The 19,857-nt window shown below is 37.9% G+C and overlaps 2 protein-coding genes across 2 annotated transcripts; both read left to right on the top strand.

The window, feature by feature from the left end:
* Positions 1 to 1,905: 1,905 nt before the first annotated feature.
* Phum_PHUM498630 (Agrin precursor, putative) lies at positions 1,906 to 9,068 on the top strand (the record flags this gene model as incomplete). The annotated part of the gene is made up of 22 exons (XM_002430739.1): positions 1,906 to 2,239; positions 2,320 to 2,535; positions 2,616 to 2,831; positions 2,914 to 3,126; positions 3,223 to 3,317; positions 3,415 to 3,535; positions 3,649 to 3,885; positions 4,102 to 4,422; positions 4,552 to 4,704; positions 4,804 to 5,496; positions 5,573 to 5,782; positions 5,864 to 6,041; positions 6,124 to 6,351; positions 6,429 to 6,661; positions 6,745 to 6,882; positions 6,961 to 7,207; positions 7,281 to 7,445; positions 7,531 to 7,808; positions 7,849 to 7,930; positions 8,402 to 8,591; positions 8,667 to 8,814; positions 8,920 to 9,068. 22 exons carry the CDS (start codon positions 1,906 to 1,908, stop codon positions 9,066 to 9,068), a joined length of 4,845 nt encoding a protein of 1,614 aa, XP_002430784.1.
* Positions 9,069 to 9,990: 922 nt separating this feature from the next.
* Positions 9,991 to 19,711, top strand: Phum_PHUM498620 (uncharacterized protein; the record flags this gene model as incomplete). Its single annotated transcript, XM_002430738.1, has 16 exons — positions 9,991 to 10,019; positions 10,382 to 10,652; positions 10,720 to 10,855; positions 10,937 to 11,074; positions 12,548 to 12,854; positions 12,941 to 13,205; positions 13,282 to 13,512; positions 13,604 to 13,749; positions 13,833 to 13,997; positions 14,087 to 14,274; positions 14,357 to 14,571; positions 18,636 to 18,792; positions 18,873 to 18,973; positions 19,060 to 19,260; positions 19,348 to 19,552; positions 19,647 to 19,711. The coding sequence occupies 16 exons, from the start codon at positions 9,991 to 9,993 to the stop codon at positions 19,709 to 19,711; spliced, it is 2,820 nt and encodes a 939-aa protein (XP_002430783.1).
* Between the last annotated feature and the right edge of the window lie 146 nt (positions 19,712 to 19,857).

The raw sequence follows: 19,857 nt of genomic DNA, 5'->3' as shown, positions 1-19,857 counted from the left end.
CAAATTTTTATTTTCATTTCAATACATTTTTTATTCATTGTCAATTTACCATTTATTATTATTTACCTCACTTCCGGTTAGGGTCGTCACAAAGGAAAAAAAGGGTAAAAAAAAAATTTCCTTTTATCTCGCTTCCGTATTTATCAATCGTATTAATTTTTATGTACATATATTTATTTTATGGATTTTTTTTTCCCACCTGAATTTAACGGACGTAAAGTTGAAAATATATATATATATATAAAATATTAAAAAAGAGTTTTCACAACCGGATGTTATCGACCGGAAACCATTTTCAATAAGTCGTACATTTTCTTTTATCTCGTTTTCCTTTTTTTTTTTTTTATTATACGACTCGCTTTTGTATTTTTCTCTCCCTTCCTCTCTCTCTCTCATCCTCATCTCCCTTCTCCCTTTCCACTTTTTCCCAGTTTGATTCATAATTTATTATTATTATTATTATCATTATTATCAATCATAGAATTTTATCATTACGAAATACGTTTTGTATTTATTCATTTTTTCTCGAATGAATTCATTCTGGAATTTTTGAATGATTGCACGTGGGAATAGAATAACCGAATCGACTTTTAATATTTAACCGTCGAATTTTTAAATATTTAACGGAAGTGAAAGAAATTTCATTTCCGTTTCCCCCCTCACCAATTTCTTTCTTCCTTATTATGACTAATGATATCCTCTAGGTATACAACTTCCCCTTAAAAAAAAATTCCAAAGAAACTTGTAATATTATTATTATTATTAAAACACGACGAGTTCCATGTTTTCGTCGGTGAATGTTCTTCCAGAATTTTTTCGAAGTTTACCCGATTCCTCCTCCTCCTTCTCCTCTTCCTTTTTCTCCTTCTTCTCCTCCTCCTTCTTCTCTTTTTCCTCCTCTTCCTTCTCATCCTCCTTCTCCTTCTTCTCTTTCCTTTCCTTTTTCCCTTTCTCCTTTTTTTTCTCTTTCTCCCCTCCTCCTCCTCGTGAGCGAATCCCATCGCAATTTTTAAACGCGATTTTGTATTATCATTATTATCATCATCATTAATAACGTACGAAACGTTTTTTTTTATAAGTAAAAGTAATAATAATAATGTAATATTTTAAATAGAAAACAAAGAATTTAAATATTTACATTAATATTATTATTATTATTATTATTAATAAAATATCGTTTTTTTTATTTGTTTGTTCTCGAGAAACGCTCGCTTTTCATGTTAACATTATTATCATTATTATTTTTTTAAATCGATAATAATAATAATAAGTTTTTCTTCGTTTTTTTTTTCGTTGTTATTAATTCACGATCGGATCATCGTCGTTTCTGTACTTGACTTTTCTCTCTCTCTCTCCTTCTCTCTCTTTGGAAATGTTATACGTGGAGAAGACAAGAAGGAGAAGGAGAAGGAGAAGAAAATTTTTTTTCCAATTTAAAAAAAAAAAAAAAAAAATTCGAAACTGGGGCGTACGACGACGGCGACGACGACGACGTTTGTTCAATTTTTCCGGCACATTCCCTTCCCCCCCAAACTCTCTCCCCTTCTTCCCTCCATCGTCTCATTTTCTTTTTTTTTTTTTTGTCTCCTATCGAATGAGATAGAAAGAAACATCGTATCGAATGATAATTTTTTTTTTTTTTTCTATTTTTTCGACTAGAACAAAACTAGAAATTGAATTTTGAAAAGTCCGAAGGGACCAGAATAGAAAAGGAAAGAAAAAGAAAAGAAAAGAAAAGAAAAAGACAATTTATGTCGTCTTGGTTTTTTTTCTTTCTCTCTCTTATTGTCCTCACGAACCGAATTTCAAATGTTTCCAATAATAGAATAGAATGAAATTCAACAGACAAACAAATATTATCGAAAGAATGAAAATAATAATAATAATAATAATAAATAATAAAAAATGATGATGAACGAAAAAAAAACAAGAATAATAATAATAATAATAATATTATTGAATATATCGAAAATTGCATTATCCTGTTACGTGTTTCCAACAGAACAAGAAAATCCATGCAAGGACAAAAAATGTCAATACGGTGCGAGATGCGTTCCGTCACTCGATGGAAAATCATCAGAATGTAAATGCCCGGAAAATTGTCCGAATTTGGGTGATCACGTGGGTTCGAGACCTGTTTGCGGATCCGACGGTTTGGACTATAGGGACAGTTGCGAATTGAAACGTTCCGCATGTCTTACAAACACGGAAATATCCATCAAATATCAAGGAAAATGCGGTGAGTTGTATTCTCTACCCCCCCCCACCCTCTCACTCCCCCTCATATAAATTAATCGAATTTACACACACACCTTTTAGATCCATGCGATAACATACAATGTCCGGAACCGGAAATCTGTCAATTAGACGAAGATAGACAACCGGAATGCAGGTGTGGAGAATCCTGTTCTCTTGAATTCACTCCAGTTTGTGGTTCGGATGGTAAAACCTACAGCAACGAATGTTCCCTAAGACAAGAATCTTGCAGGACGAGAAAAAATTTAAGAATTATATACAGAGGAAAATGCAGTTCAGGTATATAAAATCGAAATCTTTTTTTTTGGATGCGTATCCCCATCGTACCTAAAAAAAAAATGTTTTCTTGTCCATCGAAGGTTTCAATCCTTGTTCCTCGTTGAAATGCATTAACGGTGAAGAATGCGTCATCAATAAATACGGTATAGCAAGATGCGAATGTCCAACGGATTGCGAACCCATCGTACGACCAGTTTGCGGTAACAATTCCAAAACATACGACAACGAATGCGAATTAAGAAAATCCGGGTGTTTGTCCAAAACCAAACTGGAAACGTCGTATGCTGGAATATGCGGTAAGACATATCCTCTCCCGTTTATTATCCGATTGATGACGTCAACAGAGTTTTATATACATTATTGATTTGTATGTATTAGGAGGTGAGGGACCGTGCAGTGGTCATTTTTGTACAAACGGAGCTTTGTGCGTAGAAAGAGGAGGTAAACCCTATTGCGAATGTCCCACGTGTCCATCCGAATTTGATCCCGTTTGTGGATCCGATGGAATTTCCTATGGAAATGAATGCAAATTAAGACTGGAAGCATGTCAACACAGGAGAGATATTTCCGTTTTATATCCGGGATTATGCAGTTAGTAACAATCATTTTTTTTTTGTTTGTTTGGAATTGAAGCTTCCGGTTTTATTAAAATTTTTTTTTCCCCCCCTCCTTCCTCTTCCGTTCCAGACGGCTGCGAAAATAAAAGATGCGAATTTTATGGAATTTGCGAAAGCGATGGTTTTGGCGAAACGAATTGTATTTGTCCATCTAATTGTCCAGAGGTAAAAAATTTTATTATAATGTTTATTCATTTCCCCCATTCCCCCCATTTCCCCTCCCCAAAAAAAAAGTTAATTTTTTTCTTTTTTGTATAAAAAGGGTCTTCAAGGACTTTCCGTTTGCGGAAGCGATGGTAAAACGTACAATTCCGAATGCGATTTGAGACAACATTCATGCAAAACAAAACAGTTGATATCGATTGCTTATAAAGGGGATTGCGGTAATCAAAGTTTAATGAACCCGGGGCACCAAACCACCGATGAAAAATTTTGTTTGTTTGTTTGTTTGTTTGTTCCCTTTTATTAATTATTTATTTTTTTTTTTTTTTTTTAGATTTATGCCAAGGTGTAAAATGTAAATTTGGAAGTCGTTGCGTGGCCGGAGATTGCATTTGTCCAATTAATTGTTCCTATACCGATTCATCTGAATTAGTTTGTGCCTCAAACATGGTCACCTATGCAAACGAATGCGAAATGCAAAAAGCAAGTTGCGAACAACCGGAACATTTACCACCCTTAAGCGTTTTCTTCTACGGTTCTTGCAAGGAAAAATTTACATTACCGACAACAAGTGAGTTACAAACAAACAAAATTTACGTAACATTTTTAAATTTTGCTATTTTTTTTTATTAACGTAAACAAATAATTATTATTATCTTGTACATAAAAAAAAAAAAAAACCGCGGTGGCGGCAAAATTGAAGAAGAAAAAAAAAGTTAACTAACCATTAATTTTTCCCCCAATCTCTCTCTCTCTCTCGCTCTCATCCTCTCTCTCGACATAACAGCAACGTCAATAACACCAATCAGAACTAACGTCATCGACACTGGAGATCGTGATAAATTAATGCGTAACAAAACTTATACGATTTCGGAGAGGGAAAAAGAAGTTTGCAAAGACATACATTGCGATTATGAAGCAACTTGCGAATTAGGCCCGGATAATTTTCCCAGGTGCACCTGTAAATTTGATTGCGAAAACGTTGTCGGTGGTGGGAAAATGGTTTGCGCTAGCGACCTACGCATTTACCCAAGCCTTTGCGTCATGAAAATGGAAGGCTGTCAAAGACAGGAAGAATTACGACTCCGTCCCTTAGAATTATGTGAAGGTAATATAATTTTTTACGCTTTCATATAAATACGTTACTAAAAACAATGGCTGTCCTTTTTTTTTTTTTAAATCATCTACAACTATTATTATTATTATTATTATTAATTGAAATTGACGTTGTAATCAGGTATGGAAGTTAAACCGTGTAATGGAGAACCTCCGCTCATCGATTCGGTAACTAATAAAGAATACGATTGTGGTTCCGGTCCCTCGAGACAAGATTGTCCTTCCGGAAGTTATTGTCATCACACGAAACATTTTGCTAAATGTTGTAAAAAAGGTACAAAAAATTCCAAAACCTTGGGGGGAAAAAATGTAAATTTTCTCTGTTATCATCATCATCATCATCATCATTATTATTATTTTTTTTGTTAAATAGATTTAAATACCCTGTTCGACAATTGTTCGGATTCTTGGTACGGATGTTGTCTCGATGGCGTAACCATAGCTCAAGGACCCGACAATACCGGATGTCCGTCCCTCTGCGGTTGTAACAGATTAGGTTCGTTCGATGATACCTGCGACGAAGATACCGGTCAGTGCAATTGCAGGCCCGGAGTCGGAGGTTTAAAATGCGATAGATGCGAACCAGGTTTTTGGGGTTTGCCGAAAATATCAGAAGGACAAAATGGGTGTCAACCGTGTAGTTGTTCCCAGTACGGTTCCGTGAGAGACGATTGCGAACAAATGACAGGTCGTTGCGTTTGCAAAAATGGAGTTCAGGGTCAGAAATGTACGATTTGCACGGATGCGAACAAGTTTTTGGGTCCCGCAGGATGCGTTTACGGTAATTATGACACGGACAATGCACAAAAAAATCAAAACGTCGAAGAGAGGAGTATTAAAACCGAACAAATACTATCCGATACAGGTACCGAATGGCCACTCAAACGTTCGACATCCGTCAAGTACACAGAATCCGAATCGATTAGCAGTCCTCTTTACAAAAGTACGCGTCATTTGAAATTTCCAGATCACAGGTACATGTACAACGGTGAAGATACCAGCCAACTCACATCTGCCAGCCTTTATCATTTATCCGATACCAGTCACGCAGTACCTTGGCACACGGGTATTTATTACATCATCATCATCCTTATCATCACCTTGTCCGAAAAAACTTATTTATTTTCTCTCATGTTTTCGAGAAGGTTACAACGTGGGAATTTACAGACCTACTCCGGCCACCATAACGATAACGGCATTGCTTGGAGATTTGTGCGAAATATCAGCCGATTGCGGTGTTCCACACAGCGAGTGCATAAAGGGAAGTTGCCTGTGTCCCGATGGATATTCCGAAACGCCAAATCGTCAGGATTGCATATCAGACAATTTCAATCCGACTCCTTATCACAAAGGTAAGTTGCCTTTTTTGGGGGAACGGTTCGAACCGAACGCTCGGAAAAATCAATACAATTTAAATTTTTTTATTTTTCCAGCTTACGAAATCCCATCTTTCGACGGAAGATCTTATTTGCAATTGAAAAGACTCAAAGCATACAACAAGTTAACGGTTGAAATAGAATTCAAATCTTATGCCAACGATGGGATTTTATTGTATTCTCAACAGAAACCTGACGGAACGGGAGATTTTCTTTCATTGGCCATCGTAAACGGGTGAGTTTTACTACGATTTTCCATCGATTCCTTCCCCTCACGAAAACGACATAATAATAATAATAATTTTTTTTTTACGTAGCTACGTGGAATTCAGATATAATTTAGGAAACGGTGCCGTCGTTATATCATCCCTTGAAAAAATTGAATTGAAAAGATTTCATAAAATAACGGCTAAAAGATATCACAGAGATGGAATACTCAAATTGGACGATTACGAAGATGTCGCCGGACAAAGTCAGGGAACTTTAAAAAGTTTAGATTTGGTTGAACATGCATACGTCGGTTACGTACCTACAAATCATTCGAGGTATTAAAGAAAAGACACACACACAACCGGAAATAATAAACAGTACGTTAAGGTTTTGTTTTTGTTTGTTCGAACAGAGTTTACGAAAACATCGGAACAAACAGAGGATTGACGGGTTGTATAAGAAAATTAAAAATCGGACGACATATTGTCGAAATGAACGAAGAAAGAGATCAACTAGTTGAAAAAATTGTCGGAGTTATGGAATGCGGTGAAAATCCATGTTCTAACCTTCCATGTAACAATTCTGGAACGTGTTTTGCAATAGATTCCGAAAAATACGTTTGTAATTGCAGAGAGGATTACACGGGTAAATTTCAAAATGGCGGACGGTGGTAGTATGTGAAATAATAATAATAATTTTTTTTATTTACCTTGATTCATTCATTCCAGGTCAACATTGCGAAACTTGGTTGAATCCTTGTTTATCCGAACCTTGCGGTTTCGGTTCATCATGCGATCCTCATCTTAGTCAGGGTGGTTTCACGTGTCATTGTTCTCCTGGAAGAAAAGGAACATTCTGTGAATTACGTAAGTTTTTCTTTTTTTTTTTTTTTTTAAATTATTTTCAATTCGAAATTATTATAACTCGATATTAATTTTTTTTAGTGGATACGAAAAATTTAATAATAAAACCCGCGGAATTCAACGGGGATTCATACGTTGAACTTTCAAAATTGGAAAATGTCGGACGTTCTTTTTCACTGGAACTTTGGATACTAGCAAAAGCACCCGATGGAATGTTGGTGTACAACGGTCAACTTTTAAACGGAAAAGGAGATTTTATTTGCGTTTACTTATACAGGGGATTCGTTGTTTTTCAATTTGATTTGGGAAGCGGTCCCGCTAACATAACGTGAGTGTCTTCCGCCATTTTTACACAATTAAAATGGCGGAAGGAACTCTTATCATTTTTTTCTATTGTTCAGATCGTCGCAAGTGATTTCCGTTGGTACGTGGCATTCGATTAAAGTCAGCAGACAGGATAGAGATGGTTTTCTACAAGTCGATGATGGTATCGTGACCACAGGTTCTTCCGGACCTCCTCTCAACGAACTTAATTTAGAACTTCCGTTGTACGTTGGAGGAGTACCGTAAGTGTAAAACCATTTTTCCCGCCTTTTTTCCCTTTTCAAAATTAAATAACGTCTTTTTTTTTTTTTTTTTTAATTTGAAAAGTTTGGGCTACGAAGTGAGCAAAGAAATAAAAGCATCAGCGGGTTTCATTGGAGGAATTCAAAGACTTGTCGTTAATCATAATTCGTGGGATGATTTATCTAATTCCACGTTTAAATCGTACAACGTTAAACAATATTCAGGGGTTCCGTGCAATCAAACGTGTCACAACGGCGGATCTTGTCTTCCATATTTAAATACTTTTGTGTGTCTTTGCCCGGTAAATTTTAACGGAAATCTTTGCGAATTAGGTATGGACACGTCAAATCGGTTAACTTCCGGTTGAATAATAATAATAATGATGATGATTTTCATTTGCAGTTGTTAGTAAAACAAGAGAAGATAATCCGATACGTCTGTCTCCGGGAAACTATTTAGAATTTCTTAACAAAGTGTATAAAAAGTAAGTAATGTCGAATGACTCAAAGTTTTAAGAAATTATCTCGATTCCTTCGATTAACAATCGATCGATCGATCGATCGATTCTATTTTCGATTATCGATATCAATTAACAAAAAAACTAAAAATTCCAGTACTAACAATACTAACAATACTAACAATCAATACGATCAATACGATTACGATGAATCCGATATTGAAGAAGATTACGACGAAGAAGATTTTAACGAAGATGATGATGATGGGGATGGTAATGGCGGCGGTGTCGGAGATGGTGTCGATGACATGTACGACGACGAAGACGACGACAGTAAATTTTTTTACGGAGGGTAAATTGCAAGAAAAAACTAATAATAATAATAATAATAATAATAATAATAATTAATAATAATCATTCGGTCGATGTTGTTCTCTTCTTCCTCTTTCTTCTTCTTCTTCATTTTAAAAAACGTTTGAAGTTTGTTTTTTGTTGTAGAAGAAAAGAAGAACACGTGAATAATTACAAAATGGTGATAAAAACAAATTCTAGAAATGGTATTTTATTATGGTTGGGAAAAAAGAAATCAGCCAAAATGGATTTTATATGTATCGGTTTGATCAATGGTTTCCCACAGTTTAGTTTTAAATTAGGAAAACAAAACGAAACGATACACATCGGATCAAAGGTAACCTAATAAACCTTTATCATCATCATCATCATCATCATCATAACAATCTATGATGATTTTTTTTTTGTTAAGGTTTTCGTGAGCGATGGTAAATGGCATACAATAACAGTACATAGAAGAAAAAAAAGAGGATACATACAAACGGATGATGAAATCCCAGTTAAAAAAATTTCTAATTCTTCAACGTCCATATTAACAACAAATGGAAAATTATACATCGGTAATGTTTGTCGTTGTTGTTGTTGATGACGTCATCATCATTCCTACAAAATTTAAATTTAGTTTAATAAAAAAAAAAAATTATAATAATAATATTAATTTTTAGGAGGAGCACCCATATTACCTTCAGGATTGCCAAATGAATATTACGAAGGTTTTTCTGGATGTTTAGAAAGCGTTACAATCGATAGAAAATCATTAGATCTTATAAGCAATCAAAAAAATTTAGAATTCTGTCAAGAAAACGAAGTCTGAAGAAATTTTTCTACATTTTTTGTTTTTTTTTTTTTAAATTTATCCGGCCGCCATTTTTATTTTTTCCGTTACAAATTTTTTTTCGTTGTTGTTGTTGTTTATATTGCAAATTTAGTACGATGTATTCAAACTGAAAATAAAATAATAATTGATTAAATGTTTTAGTTGATAATTTTTTTACGTAATAATAATAATAATAATAATTGTATTACATATCGAAAATTAATAATTTGTATTTATTTTTTGTTTATGATATTAAGTGTTTGGAAGTATTGATAATGATGAGTATTGAAAAAAGCCAAAATAAAAAATTGTTTTTTTTTTTTTTTTTGTTACTTAACGGATTTACTCTTTGAAAAAGTTACTACTATGTTATTATTATTATTGTAAATATTGTAAAATGCATTAGGCATAAATTAATATTTATTATTTACAATAAATATCCTATAACTTTGTAGTTTCTCTCTCTCTCTCTCTCTCTTTTTTTAGATATGTAAACTAATTGTATAAGATTAATATTGTAATTTATTAATATCGAATAATATTAATAATAATAATAATAAAATTAGATTTTATTTAAATTATTTTACCTTTATTTAATACTTTTAGTACTTTTTTTTTTTTTTTTTATCAAATAAAATTTCTAACGGAAAATGGACGCGTTCTTCGTATTTGGTTATGATGACGTTATTTTGTCTTTTTTAATAATTTTGCGTAATGACGCAAAAAAGCAAAAGGAAAAAAAAATTTTTTTTTTTCTCTTCTGCTTTTTTGCGACGTTTTTCCCTAAAATGTCGTTGCGCCGCTGTTTTCTCGTTGGGTTTTCATGTAAAAATGTTTAGGGTGGAAAGATTTTATTTTATAATTTTGATTTGATATTTTAGTCTTTAAACTTTATTTAATTCTGTATACATTTGTTAAAATGGAACAAGTTTTACGTGGTAGTTTTGGGTGAGCTTTCATTTTCCCACAAATTTTTTTTTTAATTTAAATTTTATTATAATAATTAGTGATAAGCAAGTAATACATGAACATATCTAGCGGTGCTAATTTTTTTTTTTTTTTTTTTCCCAATTAAAAAATCGTTGAATTTTAATTATATTTTATAATGATTTTTATTAATCGGTCCCAATTATTATTATCCGAGTTTTAATAATGTCCAACATGTATTTTTTATACATTTTAACCTGTTCAAATGTGTGACTTTGCTTAATATAAATTGATGGAAAAAAAAAAAAAAGAAAAAATTTTTTTAATTCTGTTCAGATTTCATTTATTTTATTTTTATTTTTTTTTTTTTTCAGAACTAACAGTAATTTAGCAAAACTTATTAAAAAGCATAAAAACTTAAAAAGATATAGTGCATTAGTTACATTAAAAAATGGCCCTTTTGCCAGAGAAGTTAGGTATTATTCTGGTCTTAGAAATATTAAATCTAGACAACCACTCTTGTTTCGTACTAATCCTGTAATTATACCAAAATGTGGAGTAGGAATGTTAATAGCTAAAGTTATCAAAGGTGTATTAAAAGTTAGATATTTGATTTTTGGTGGAGTCCTAACCGGTGGATTAACACTTCAAAAGGTAAAAAAATTTCATTTAAATATATTTTCAATGGATCATGTGACTTAAAAATTTTTCTTTTATTTAGGCTTTTGAAGATTGGAAAAATAATGTTTTCGATTTTAAATGGCTCGATGAATATTTACCAGATACAGCACAATGGAATAACATGAGAGTTTCATTAATCGCACTGAAGGACAAAGTTAAAGATAATGTCGAAATGGGTAAAGTCATTTAACACTTTTTTTTTTTTAAAATAATTAATTTGCTCAAAATCTTTAATATTTAACTTTTCATTTATTTAGATCCTAGATTAAAACAATTAATCGGTGCAAAATATAAAAATTATAAAGAATGGTTTGACAATCGTTTAGATCAAGCTTTGGAAGCCGCCGAAAAAGCCAGCCTTGAAAATCATGAAAAACAACAACAACAACAATCGAGTAAGTTTTAAAAATTTTTTCATTTCCAAATAAAATAATTATTTAAATGTATTAAATATAATCGATTGCATCATATAAAATATAATTGCAATAATACACCAATTAGTAGATAGATTTTAAATGTCAATTACCATAATTTAATTTAAGTAGCATAATTATAAGAACAGTTTATAAATATGAATTTTTAAAATCGAAAATAGTTTTACATTTAAGTATAAGATATAATTATTAATTAACTATAACAACCTTAGAATAATACAATACACATTGACAATTTTTTATATTATTTAATCGTTGTAATTAAAACTATTTCTGAGGTCATTTCATAGGTAACATTCATTCTTTTTTTTTTTTTTTTTCCCCCCCCCCCCTCAATAACATTAAAATCTCTCGATTTATCGACAAAATTTTTTTATATGCTGCAGTTTTATTTATAAAAGCAAATTTGTGCATGAGCTATTTTTTTTTTTTGGTAGTCACTAATGGTTGTCTGCTATATTACATTTTTTTTTTTTTTAATTAAAATGCAATGCCCATTTCTGGCTACCTCTGATATACACACATTCCATCAAAATGTTGTTTAAACGACAAAAAATAAATAATAATAATAATGAAATCATACAATATTATTCATTCATTACTTTATATTTGCATATATTTTTTTTGTTTTTTGTTTTTTTTTTTTTTTCTATTTTAATATAGGTGTTACCAACTTCTTGAATAAGGTGTATTCAGGTCAGTTGAATATATATATATATTTTTTTTTTTATTATTATTATCATCATTATTTTTTTTTTTTTCAACTAACCTTTTTCGATTGATGGGGATTGTTTGTTTGTTTGTTTGTTTTGTTTTTAACAGTTTTTTTTTTCTTTTTCGATACAGAATCACTCTCATTGTGAATTGTAATAATTAGTTCTTATTTTTTTAATTTAAATAAATAATAATAATAATAATAAGTTTTCGTTTTTAAAATAAATGTAAGTAATAATAATTATGATAAGTTTTATTTCGAATGAAATTTATATGTCAGGGGTAGCTAAATAATTAATAATATTATTCATAGTTTATCATTTCTTTTATACTTTCATTAATATTATTATTATCATCATCATCAATAAGTTATCGATTTAAATTAGGATTAATAATATTGTTTGTTTTACCCCCAAAGTGTTGGACAATGTCGAACTGTCATGATGACTGAATTTAAGATTAGAATTTTTTTTTGTCTGACTTTGTATAGTGCTTGTGTGAATTTATTAATTTAATAATAATATTATCAAATTGTATGAAATATTAATTATTATTATTATTATTATTTTTTTTTCTAGAAGTGTCCACTACGAAACTTAATGCGATTTCATTCGGCGGATCAGGTTGTGAGTAAAAAAAATAGACAATTATTTGATTTAATTAAAAAAAAAGGAGACGATTGATTAATAATTGTTTTTATTATTATTATTATTATTAAAGCAAAAACGGATAGTTACCAAAACGAGATAATAAGCATGCAGTTAAAATATCAAAAAGAATTAGAAAAATTAGAAAAGGAAAATAAAGAGCTTAGAAAACAATTGCTTTTGAAACGTAGCAAAGTGACGTCGAAAGAAGTTAAAAAATCACTCATCGACATGTATTCGGAAGTACTAGACGAACTCAGCGAATACGATACAAGTTACAACATACAAGATCATCTCCCGAGGGTTGTCGTGGTAGGAGATCAAAGTTCTGGGAAAACGTCCGTTTTAGAAATGATAGCTCAAGCTAGAATATTTCCAAGGTGAAATGAAAAAAACAGGAAATTCACATCGTGCGTGGTCGTAGGGTTGTCATAGTTGTTGTCATTGTTGTTGTTGTTGCTTTTAGAGGTGCCGGTGAAATGATGACTCGTTCTCCCGTCAAAGTCACTCTATCCGAAGGACCCTATCACATAGCACAGTTTAAAGATTCCGCAAGAGAATTCGATTTGACGAAGGAAAGCGATTTGTCCGAATTGAGGAGAGAAGTTGAAATGAGAATGAAAAGTAGCATAAGAGATGGTAAAACGGTGTCACATGACGTCATATCAATGAGCGTCAAAGGTCCAGGATTGCAAAGGATGGTTTTAGTCGATTTGCCTGGAATCATAAGCGTTCGTATTGTGTAAAACCTTTTTAGAAATTTTCAATCGTTCGATAATGACATGGATTTTTTTTTCCCCCTTTCAGACCGTGACGAAAGATATGGCAGGTGACACGAGAGAAGCCATAAGGCAAATGACTCAAACGTACATGAGCAATCCGAACGCGATAATTCTATGCATACAAGATGGCGCCGTCGACGCGGAAAGATCGAACGTAACGGATTTGGTGTCGCAAGTCGATCCTCAGGGTAAAAGAACGATTTTCGTTCTTACCAAAGTCGACGTTGCAGAAGAAAATTTAGCGGATCCGAATAGAGTAAAAAAACAATTTTTCCTTTTTTTCCAACCGGAAGTTAAACTTTCATTTCGTCATCATTTCATCATCATCATCATCATTATGATTTCAGATTAGAAAAATATTAACCGGTAAATTATTTCCAATGAAAGCGCTCGGATATTTTGCTGTCGTCACGGGACGTGGAAGGTCGGACGATTCAATTCAAGCGATCAAAGATTACGAAGAGAAATTTTTCAGGAATTCTAAACTTTTCAAGTAATAATAATAATAATAATAATAATTTTTCGAATCGTTTTGATTATGATCGATTGAATTGTTTTTTTTTGTTTCGTAAGTAGCGATGGCAGCATGGCTTTATCCGCTCAAGTCACGACAAGGAATTTAAGTTTGGCCGTTTCCGAATGTTTTTGGAAAATGGTGAGAGAAACCGTCGAACAACAAGCGGATTCGTTTAAAGCGACTCGTTTCAATTTGGAAGCCGAATGGAAAAATAATTTTCCAAGGTCGGGAAAGAATCCCTCCCCCCTCCCTGCTTTTTCCCCCTTTTTTTTAGTTGAATTTTTTTTTTATGGAACGTGAACGTTTTTTGCAGGTTGCGCGAATTGGATCGAGACGAATTGTTCGAAAGAGCAAGAGGAGAAATACTTGACGAAATTGTTAATTTATCCCAAGTGACTCCCGGTCAGTGGGAAGAATTACTTTGGAAAAAACTCTGGGAAAAATTTTCGTCTCACGTTTTCGAAAATATTTATCTGGCAGCCGCGCAATCGGGCGATATAGGTACGAATAGGAATATCGATCGTATCGTTCGTATCGAAAACGATAACCGAATTGAATTATTTTTTTTTTTCTCGATTCTAAGGTCAATTTAAAACGATCGTCGACATAAGGTTGAGACAGTGGGCGGAAAATGAACTCCCGCAAAAATCCGTCGAAGTCGGTTGGGAAGCGCTCCAGGAAGAATTTCGACAATTTTTAGACAAGGCGAAAAATTCAAAAGATCACGACGATCTTTTTGATAATTTAAAACAAGCCGTCGTCGACGAAGCTTTGGCGAGGCACACGTGGGAAGATAAGGTACGTGTCCGGAAAAGAAAATCCTAGAGGGAGGATGATTTAATTAGGGGGCCGGGAGTTGGTGGCGTGCTCCTGTAATCCAGCTACTTGGAGGCCGGGTTCAGCGGATGACTCTGATCGTGTAATTCGGATCCTACTTGTTGCGCATTTTTAATAAACGGTCGACGGGACGCCCTGACCCAGTGTTTCCGCCGGCCGACAGGGTATTTAGGGACTTGTTGGCTCGATGCGCGGCGGTTGAGAGCCGTTTTCCCCGATCGCAGACCAAGAGTCAGACCTGTACCTTACCAACCTTCCGGGGGGAAAAAGAAAGTGTGGGGCTCGGCACTTTTCTTTCAGGGTTTCATCATCCTGCCCGGGAAAACGGGGATGCGAGCGGAAGGACTGCGGGGAGATCTTCTGCGTGGGATGAACCGGACTTCCTTTCGCGGGGGATCGACTCGTCGTCCGGAAACTCGTCATTCTCGGGGGATGGTTCGCCTGCTTAAGAACGGTGCGTGCGATTCATTCCAACGGTAGAAAGAAGATGCGAACAAAGATAAAGATCGGGACGATGACGTCGACGTCGGAGTCCGCACCGGTCGGATTCTCGCACTTCGGACTGCAACAGTCAATCGAACGGCGGCAGGGACGAAACGCGGACGGCAACCTCGGAACTTCTCTGCGCCTCCGGAAGCTCACTTCGTCTCTGCGGGGAGGCGGGAACGACGTGGCAGTTCGGTACCGTCTCCCGGGGCACGAGGGAGAAAAGGATTCGTCCCGGCTTCGATGCGTCGGCGTTCTCCGCGGCGATCGGAGTCTGGCAAACTTTCGGTCGTCGCGGGGTCGTCGGGGATGGAACGGGGATTAACGTTATCTCTTTTCAGGTGCGAATTTTCGGGTTCTTCCAACACGGAGGGCGGCGGGAGAGCGAAACGGAAGGAGTCAGCGAGTCGAGCGGGAGTCGCGCCCCGTTCGGTTCGTCCGGGTCCGGAAGCTCGCGTCTTCTGTGGCGGAGGCGGGAGCGACGTGGCAGGTCGCGAACGTCTCCGCAAAGGTGAGGGTGAAAACGCTCTGCGGCGGCGGGCGCAAGCCCGTCATCGTGAGGCGAATACACACTCACACATACACTTCTTTTCTTTCTTCTCGAGGGTCGGCGACCCCGGTCGATTCCTCTTCTGTCCCCCTTTCTATTTCCCACACCGTTAGGGAGGATGCGATCAAATAATTCTTCACTTTAATCTTTTTACCCTTTTCAGGTGACGTGGTAAGTCTCAATCCCCAGCTCCGATCGCATCCTCAGGAAACAGGCGAGTTTCCCGTCTATTTCCCCACGGCGAGGGACCGGAGGACACTTCCGAAAGGAGGTGCCGAACGTCCCGGGAGGTGCGTTCTCATCTTCGAGGAGGAGACGGAACGGAGATTAGGGCGGACCTCCCTAAAAGTGATCATGTGAAACGGCAAACGTTCTGACCTACCGGACAGGGGAGACTGAAATGTAGGTTAAACTCCCACGAGCGTCTCCCCCCCTTTCCATACAGGTCACGCTCTAGCGACATGCCCAGGAGTTTTAGTGAGTAGGGGTCTCCGTTTAGGCTTTCTTTCGATTCCAAACCGATCCCCACACTCCCTCTGTAGCAGGAGGGGTTGTGCGTAACTTGAATTTCTCCTGGGTTATAAAAAAAAAAAAAAGGTTGGGGGCCGGGAGGGGGCCGGGTGTTAGTGGCGTGCTCCTGTAATCCAGCTACTTAGAGGCCGGGTGCAGCGGATGACTCTGATCGTGTAATTCGGATCCTACTTGTTGCGCATTTTTAATAAACGGTCGACGGGACGCCCTGACCAAGCGTTTCTGCCGGCCGACAGGGTATTTAGGGACTTGTTCCCAATGCGCGGAGGTTGAGAGCCGTTTTCCCCGATCGCAGACAATGAGTCAGACCTGTACCTTACCAACCTTCCGGGGGGAAAAAGAAAGTGTGGGGCTCGGCACTTTTCTTTCAGGGTTTCATCATCCTGCTCCGGGAAAACGAGGATGCGAGCGGAAGGACGGCGGGACGATCTTCTCGCGTGGGATGGTACGGCTCCTTTCGCGGGGGATCGACTCCTCTTCGGAAACTCGTCATTCTCGGGGGATGGTTCGCATGCTTAAGGACGGTGCGTGCGATTCATTCCAACGGCAGAAAGAAGATGCGAACAAAAAATGAAGATCCGGATGACGACGGCTCCGACAATGACGACGACGTCGGAGTCCGCACAGGCCGGATTCTCGCACTTCGGACTGCAACAGTGAATCGGACGGCGGCAGGGGCGAAACGCGGACGGGCTGCGGGGAATGTTTCGTCGGGTCCGATACTTCGAAGCTCACCGCCTCCGGAAGCTCACGTCGTCTCTGCGGGGAGGCGGAAACGACGTGGCAGGTCGGTACCGTCTCCCGAGGCACAAGGGAGGACAGGATTTGTTCCGGTACTCCGAGTCGGGCCCCGGATCTCTTACTCGATTACGTCGGGGGGAGATTCGTCCCGGCTTCGGTGCGTCGGCGTTCTTCGCGGCGGTCGAGGTCTGGCAAACTTTCGGTCGTCGCGGGGTCGTCGGGGATGGTACGGGGATTAACGTTATCTTATTTCAGGTGCGGATCCTCGGGATCTACCAAGCGAACGGCGGCGGGAGGACGAAACGGAAGGAGTCGGCGATTCGGGCGGGAGTCGCGCCCCGTTCAGTTCGTCCGGGTTCGGAAGTTCGTTTTCCCGCGGGGAGGCGGAAACGGCGTGGCAGGTCGGAGTCGTCTCCCGGGGCACGAGGGAGGAAAGGTTCGTCCCGGTACTCCGAGTCGGGCTCCGGATCTCTTTCTCGATTACGTCGGGGGGAGATTCGTCCCGGCTTCGATGCGTCGGCGTTTTTCGCGGCGGTCGAGGTCTGGCAAACTTTCGGTCGTCGCGGGGTCGTCGAGGGGGGGAACGGGGATTAACGTTATTTCTTTTCAGGTGCGAATTTTCGGGTTCTTCCAACACGGAGGGCGGCGGGAGAGCGAAACGGAAGGAGTCAGCGAGTCGAGCGGGAGTCGCGCCCCGTTCGGTTCGTCCGGGTCCGGAAGTTCGTTTTTTCCGCGGGGGAGGCGGGAACGACGTGGCAGGTCGGTACCGTCTCCCGGGGCACGAGGGAGAAAAGGATTCGTCCCGGTACTCCGAGTCGGGCTCCGGATCTCTTACTCGATTACGTCGGGGGGAGATTCGTTCCGTCTTCGATGCGTCGGTGTTCTTCGCGGCGGTCGGAGTCTGGCAAACTTTCGGTCGTCGAGGGGGGGAACGGGGATTAATGTTTTTGATGTTCAGGTTCATGTCTTCGATCTTTCTCCCGGAGTGAGCATTGGCATGGGCGCGCAGGTGAAGGAGGCGAGCGGTCCGGCCGGGAGTAGCGAACCCGTCCGGGGCGTGCGGTTCCGGAAGCTCGCGTCTTCTGTGGCGGAGGCGGGAGCGACGTGGCAGGTCGCGAACGTCTCCGCAAAGGTGAGGGTGAAAACGCTCTGCGGCGGCGGGCGCAAGCCCGTCATCGTGAGGCGAATACACACTCACACATACACTTCTTTTCTTTCTTTTCGAGGGTCGGCGACTCCGGTCGACTCCTCTTCTGTCCCCCCTTTCTATTTCCCACACCGTTAAGGAGGATGCGATCAAATAACTCTTCTTTTTAATCTTTTTACTCTTTTCTGGTGACGCGGTAAGTCTCAATCCCCAGCTCTGATCGCATCCTCAGGAGACAGGCGAGTTTCCCGTCCAATTCCCCACGGCGTGGGACCGGAGGACACTTCCGATAGGGGGTACGGCTAACGTTCTGACCTACCGGAGGGGGAGACTGAAACGTAGGTTAAACTCCCACGAGCGTCTCCCCCCCTTTCCATACAGGTCACGCTACAGTGACATGCCCAGGAGTTTTAGTGGGTAGGGGTCTCCGTTTAGGCTTTCTTTCGATTCCAAACCGATCCCCACACTCCCTCTGTAGCAGGAGGGGTTGTGCGTAACTCGCATTTCTCCTGGGTCATCAAAAAAAAAAAAAAGATGATTTAATTAAAAAAAATTTAAATTTGTTTGTAGGCTGCCGACATGTTGAGGGGTATTCAATTGAATTCGTTGGAAGATAGGGCGGTGAGCGAAAAGCAACAATGGGACACGGCCGTTAAATTTTTAGAAACGAGCGTCAAGGAAAAATTAATAGAAACGGAAAATACATTAAACGAAATGTTCGGGCCTGGTAATAATTTATCGATTCATCGATCGATCGATATATCGATCCTTCCGCCTCATTTTCATTTTTTGTTTTTTATGACGTAGGTGCCAAAGACAGGTGGTTGTATTGGTTATCGAAAACTCCGGAGCAGATAAAACGTAGCGCAGTTAAAAATGAATTAGATAAATTGTTAAAAAGTAATTACGTAAGTGTTGTTGTTGTTGTTTGTTCGTCGTTGTTTGTCGCACGGCTTCGTTCGTATTGACTTTTTTTTTTCTGTTGTCACGACAGAATCACACGCCGACGTTGAGTTTCGAAGAGTTGACGACGATTAGGAAAAATTTACAAACGATAGACATCGAAGTCGATGCGGATTTCATAAGGGAAACGTGGCATCCGGTGTACAAGAGACATTTTCTCAACAAGTCACGAGCCAAAGTCTACGATTGCAGGAAAGCTTTTTACATGTATCATCAAGGTCTCGAATCGGAGGTTGGTGAAATTACGAATCGATCGATCGATCGATCGATCAATCGAATCGAATCGAATTTATTCATTTATTCCGTTTAATATGTTCAGGTCGATTGCAGCGACGTAGTTTTATTTTGGAGAATACGGCAGGTTCTTAAGGTGACGTCGAACGCTTTGAGACAGCAGGTCATGAACAGGGAAGCGAGGAGGTTGGATAAGGAAATAAAAGACATTTTAGAGGATTACAGTCAAGATCAGAAGAAAAAGGAAAAATTATTGACCGGGAGACGAGTCACGTTAGCCGAAGAATTGAGTTCGTTTTTTCCATTCATTCAATCATTCAATCAATCATTCATTCCCTATTATTATTATTATTATCATGGATACTTTTTTCTTTCTGTTTGCAGAGCGAGTGCGTCAGATACAAGAAAAATTAGAAGAATTTATTCAAGCTCTTAATAAGGAAAAATGATGGAGTGAAAATATTATACGATCAAAGTTGTGAGTTGTTCTACCATCATCATCATCATCATCGTCACCATCATCATCATCATCATTATGAGTTTTTTTTTCTGGAATTTTCAGGCATGTCAGTTAACAGTATATATGTATGTATAT

Source organism: Pediculus humanus, genomic scaffold (genome assembly GCF_000006295.1).
Source record: "Pediculus humanus corporis 1103172108266 genomic scaffold, whole genome shotgun sequence".
Lineage (NCBI taxonomy): Eukaryota > Metazoa > Arthropoda > Insecta > Psocodea > Pediculidae > Pediculus > Pediculus humanus.
The sequence above is the reverse complement of the archived record's forward strand: the minus strand, read 5'-3'. Positions and strand labels throughout refer to the sequence as shown.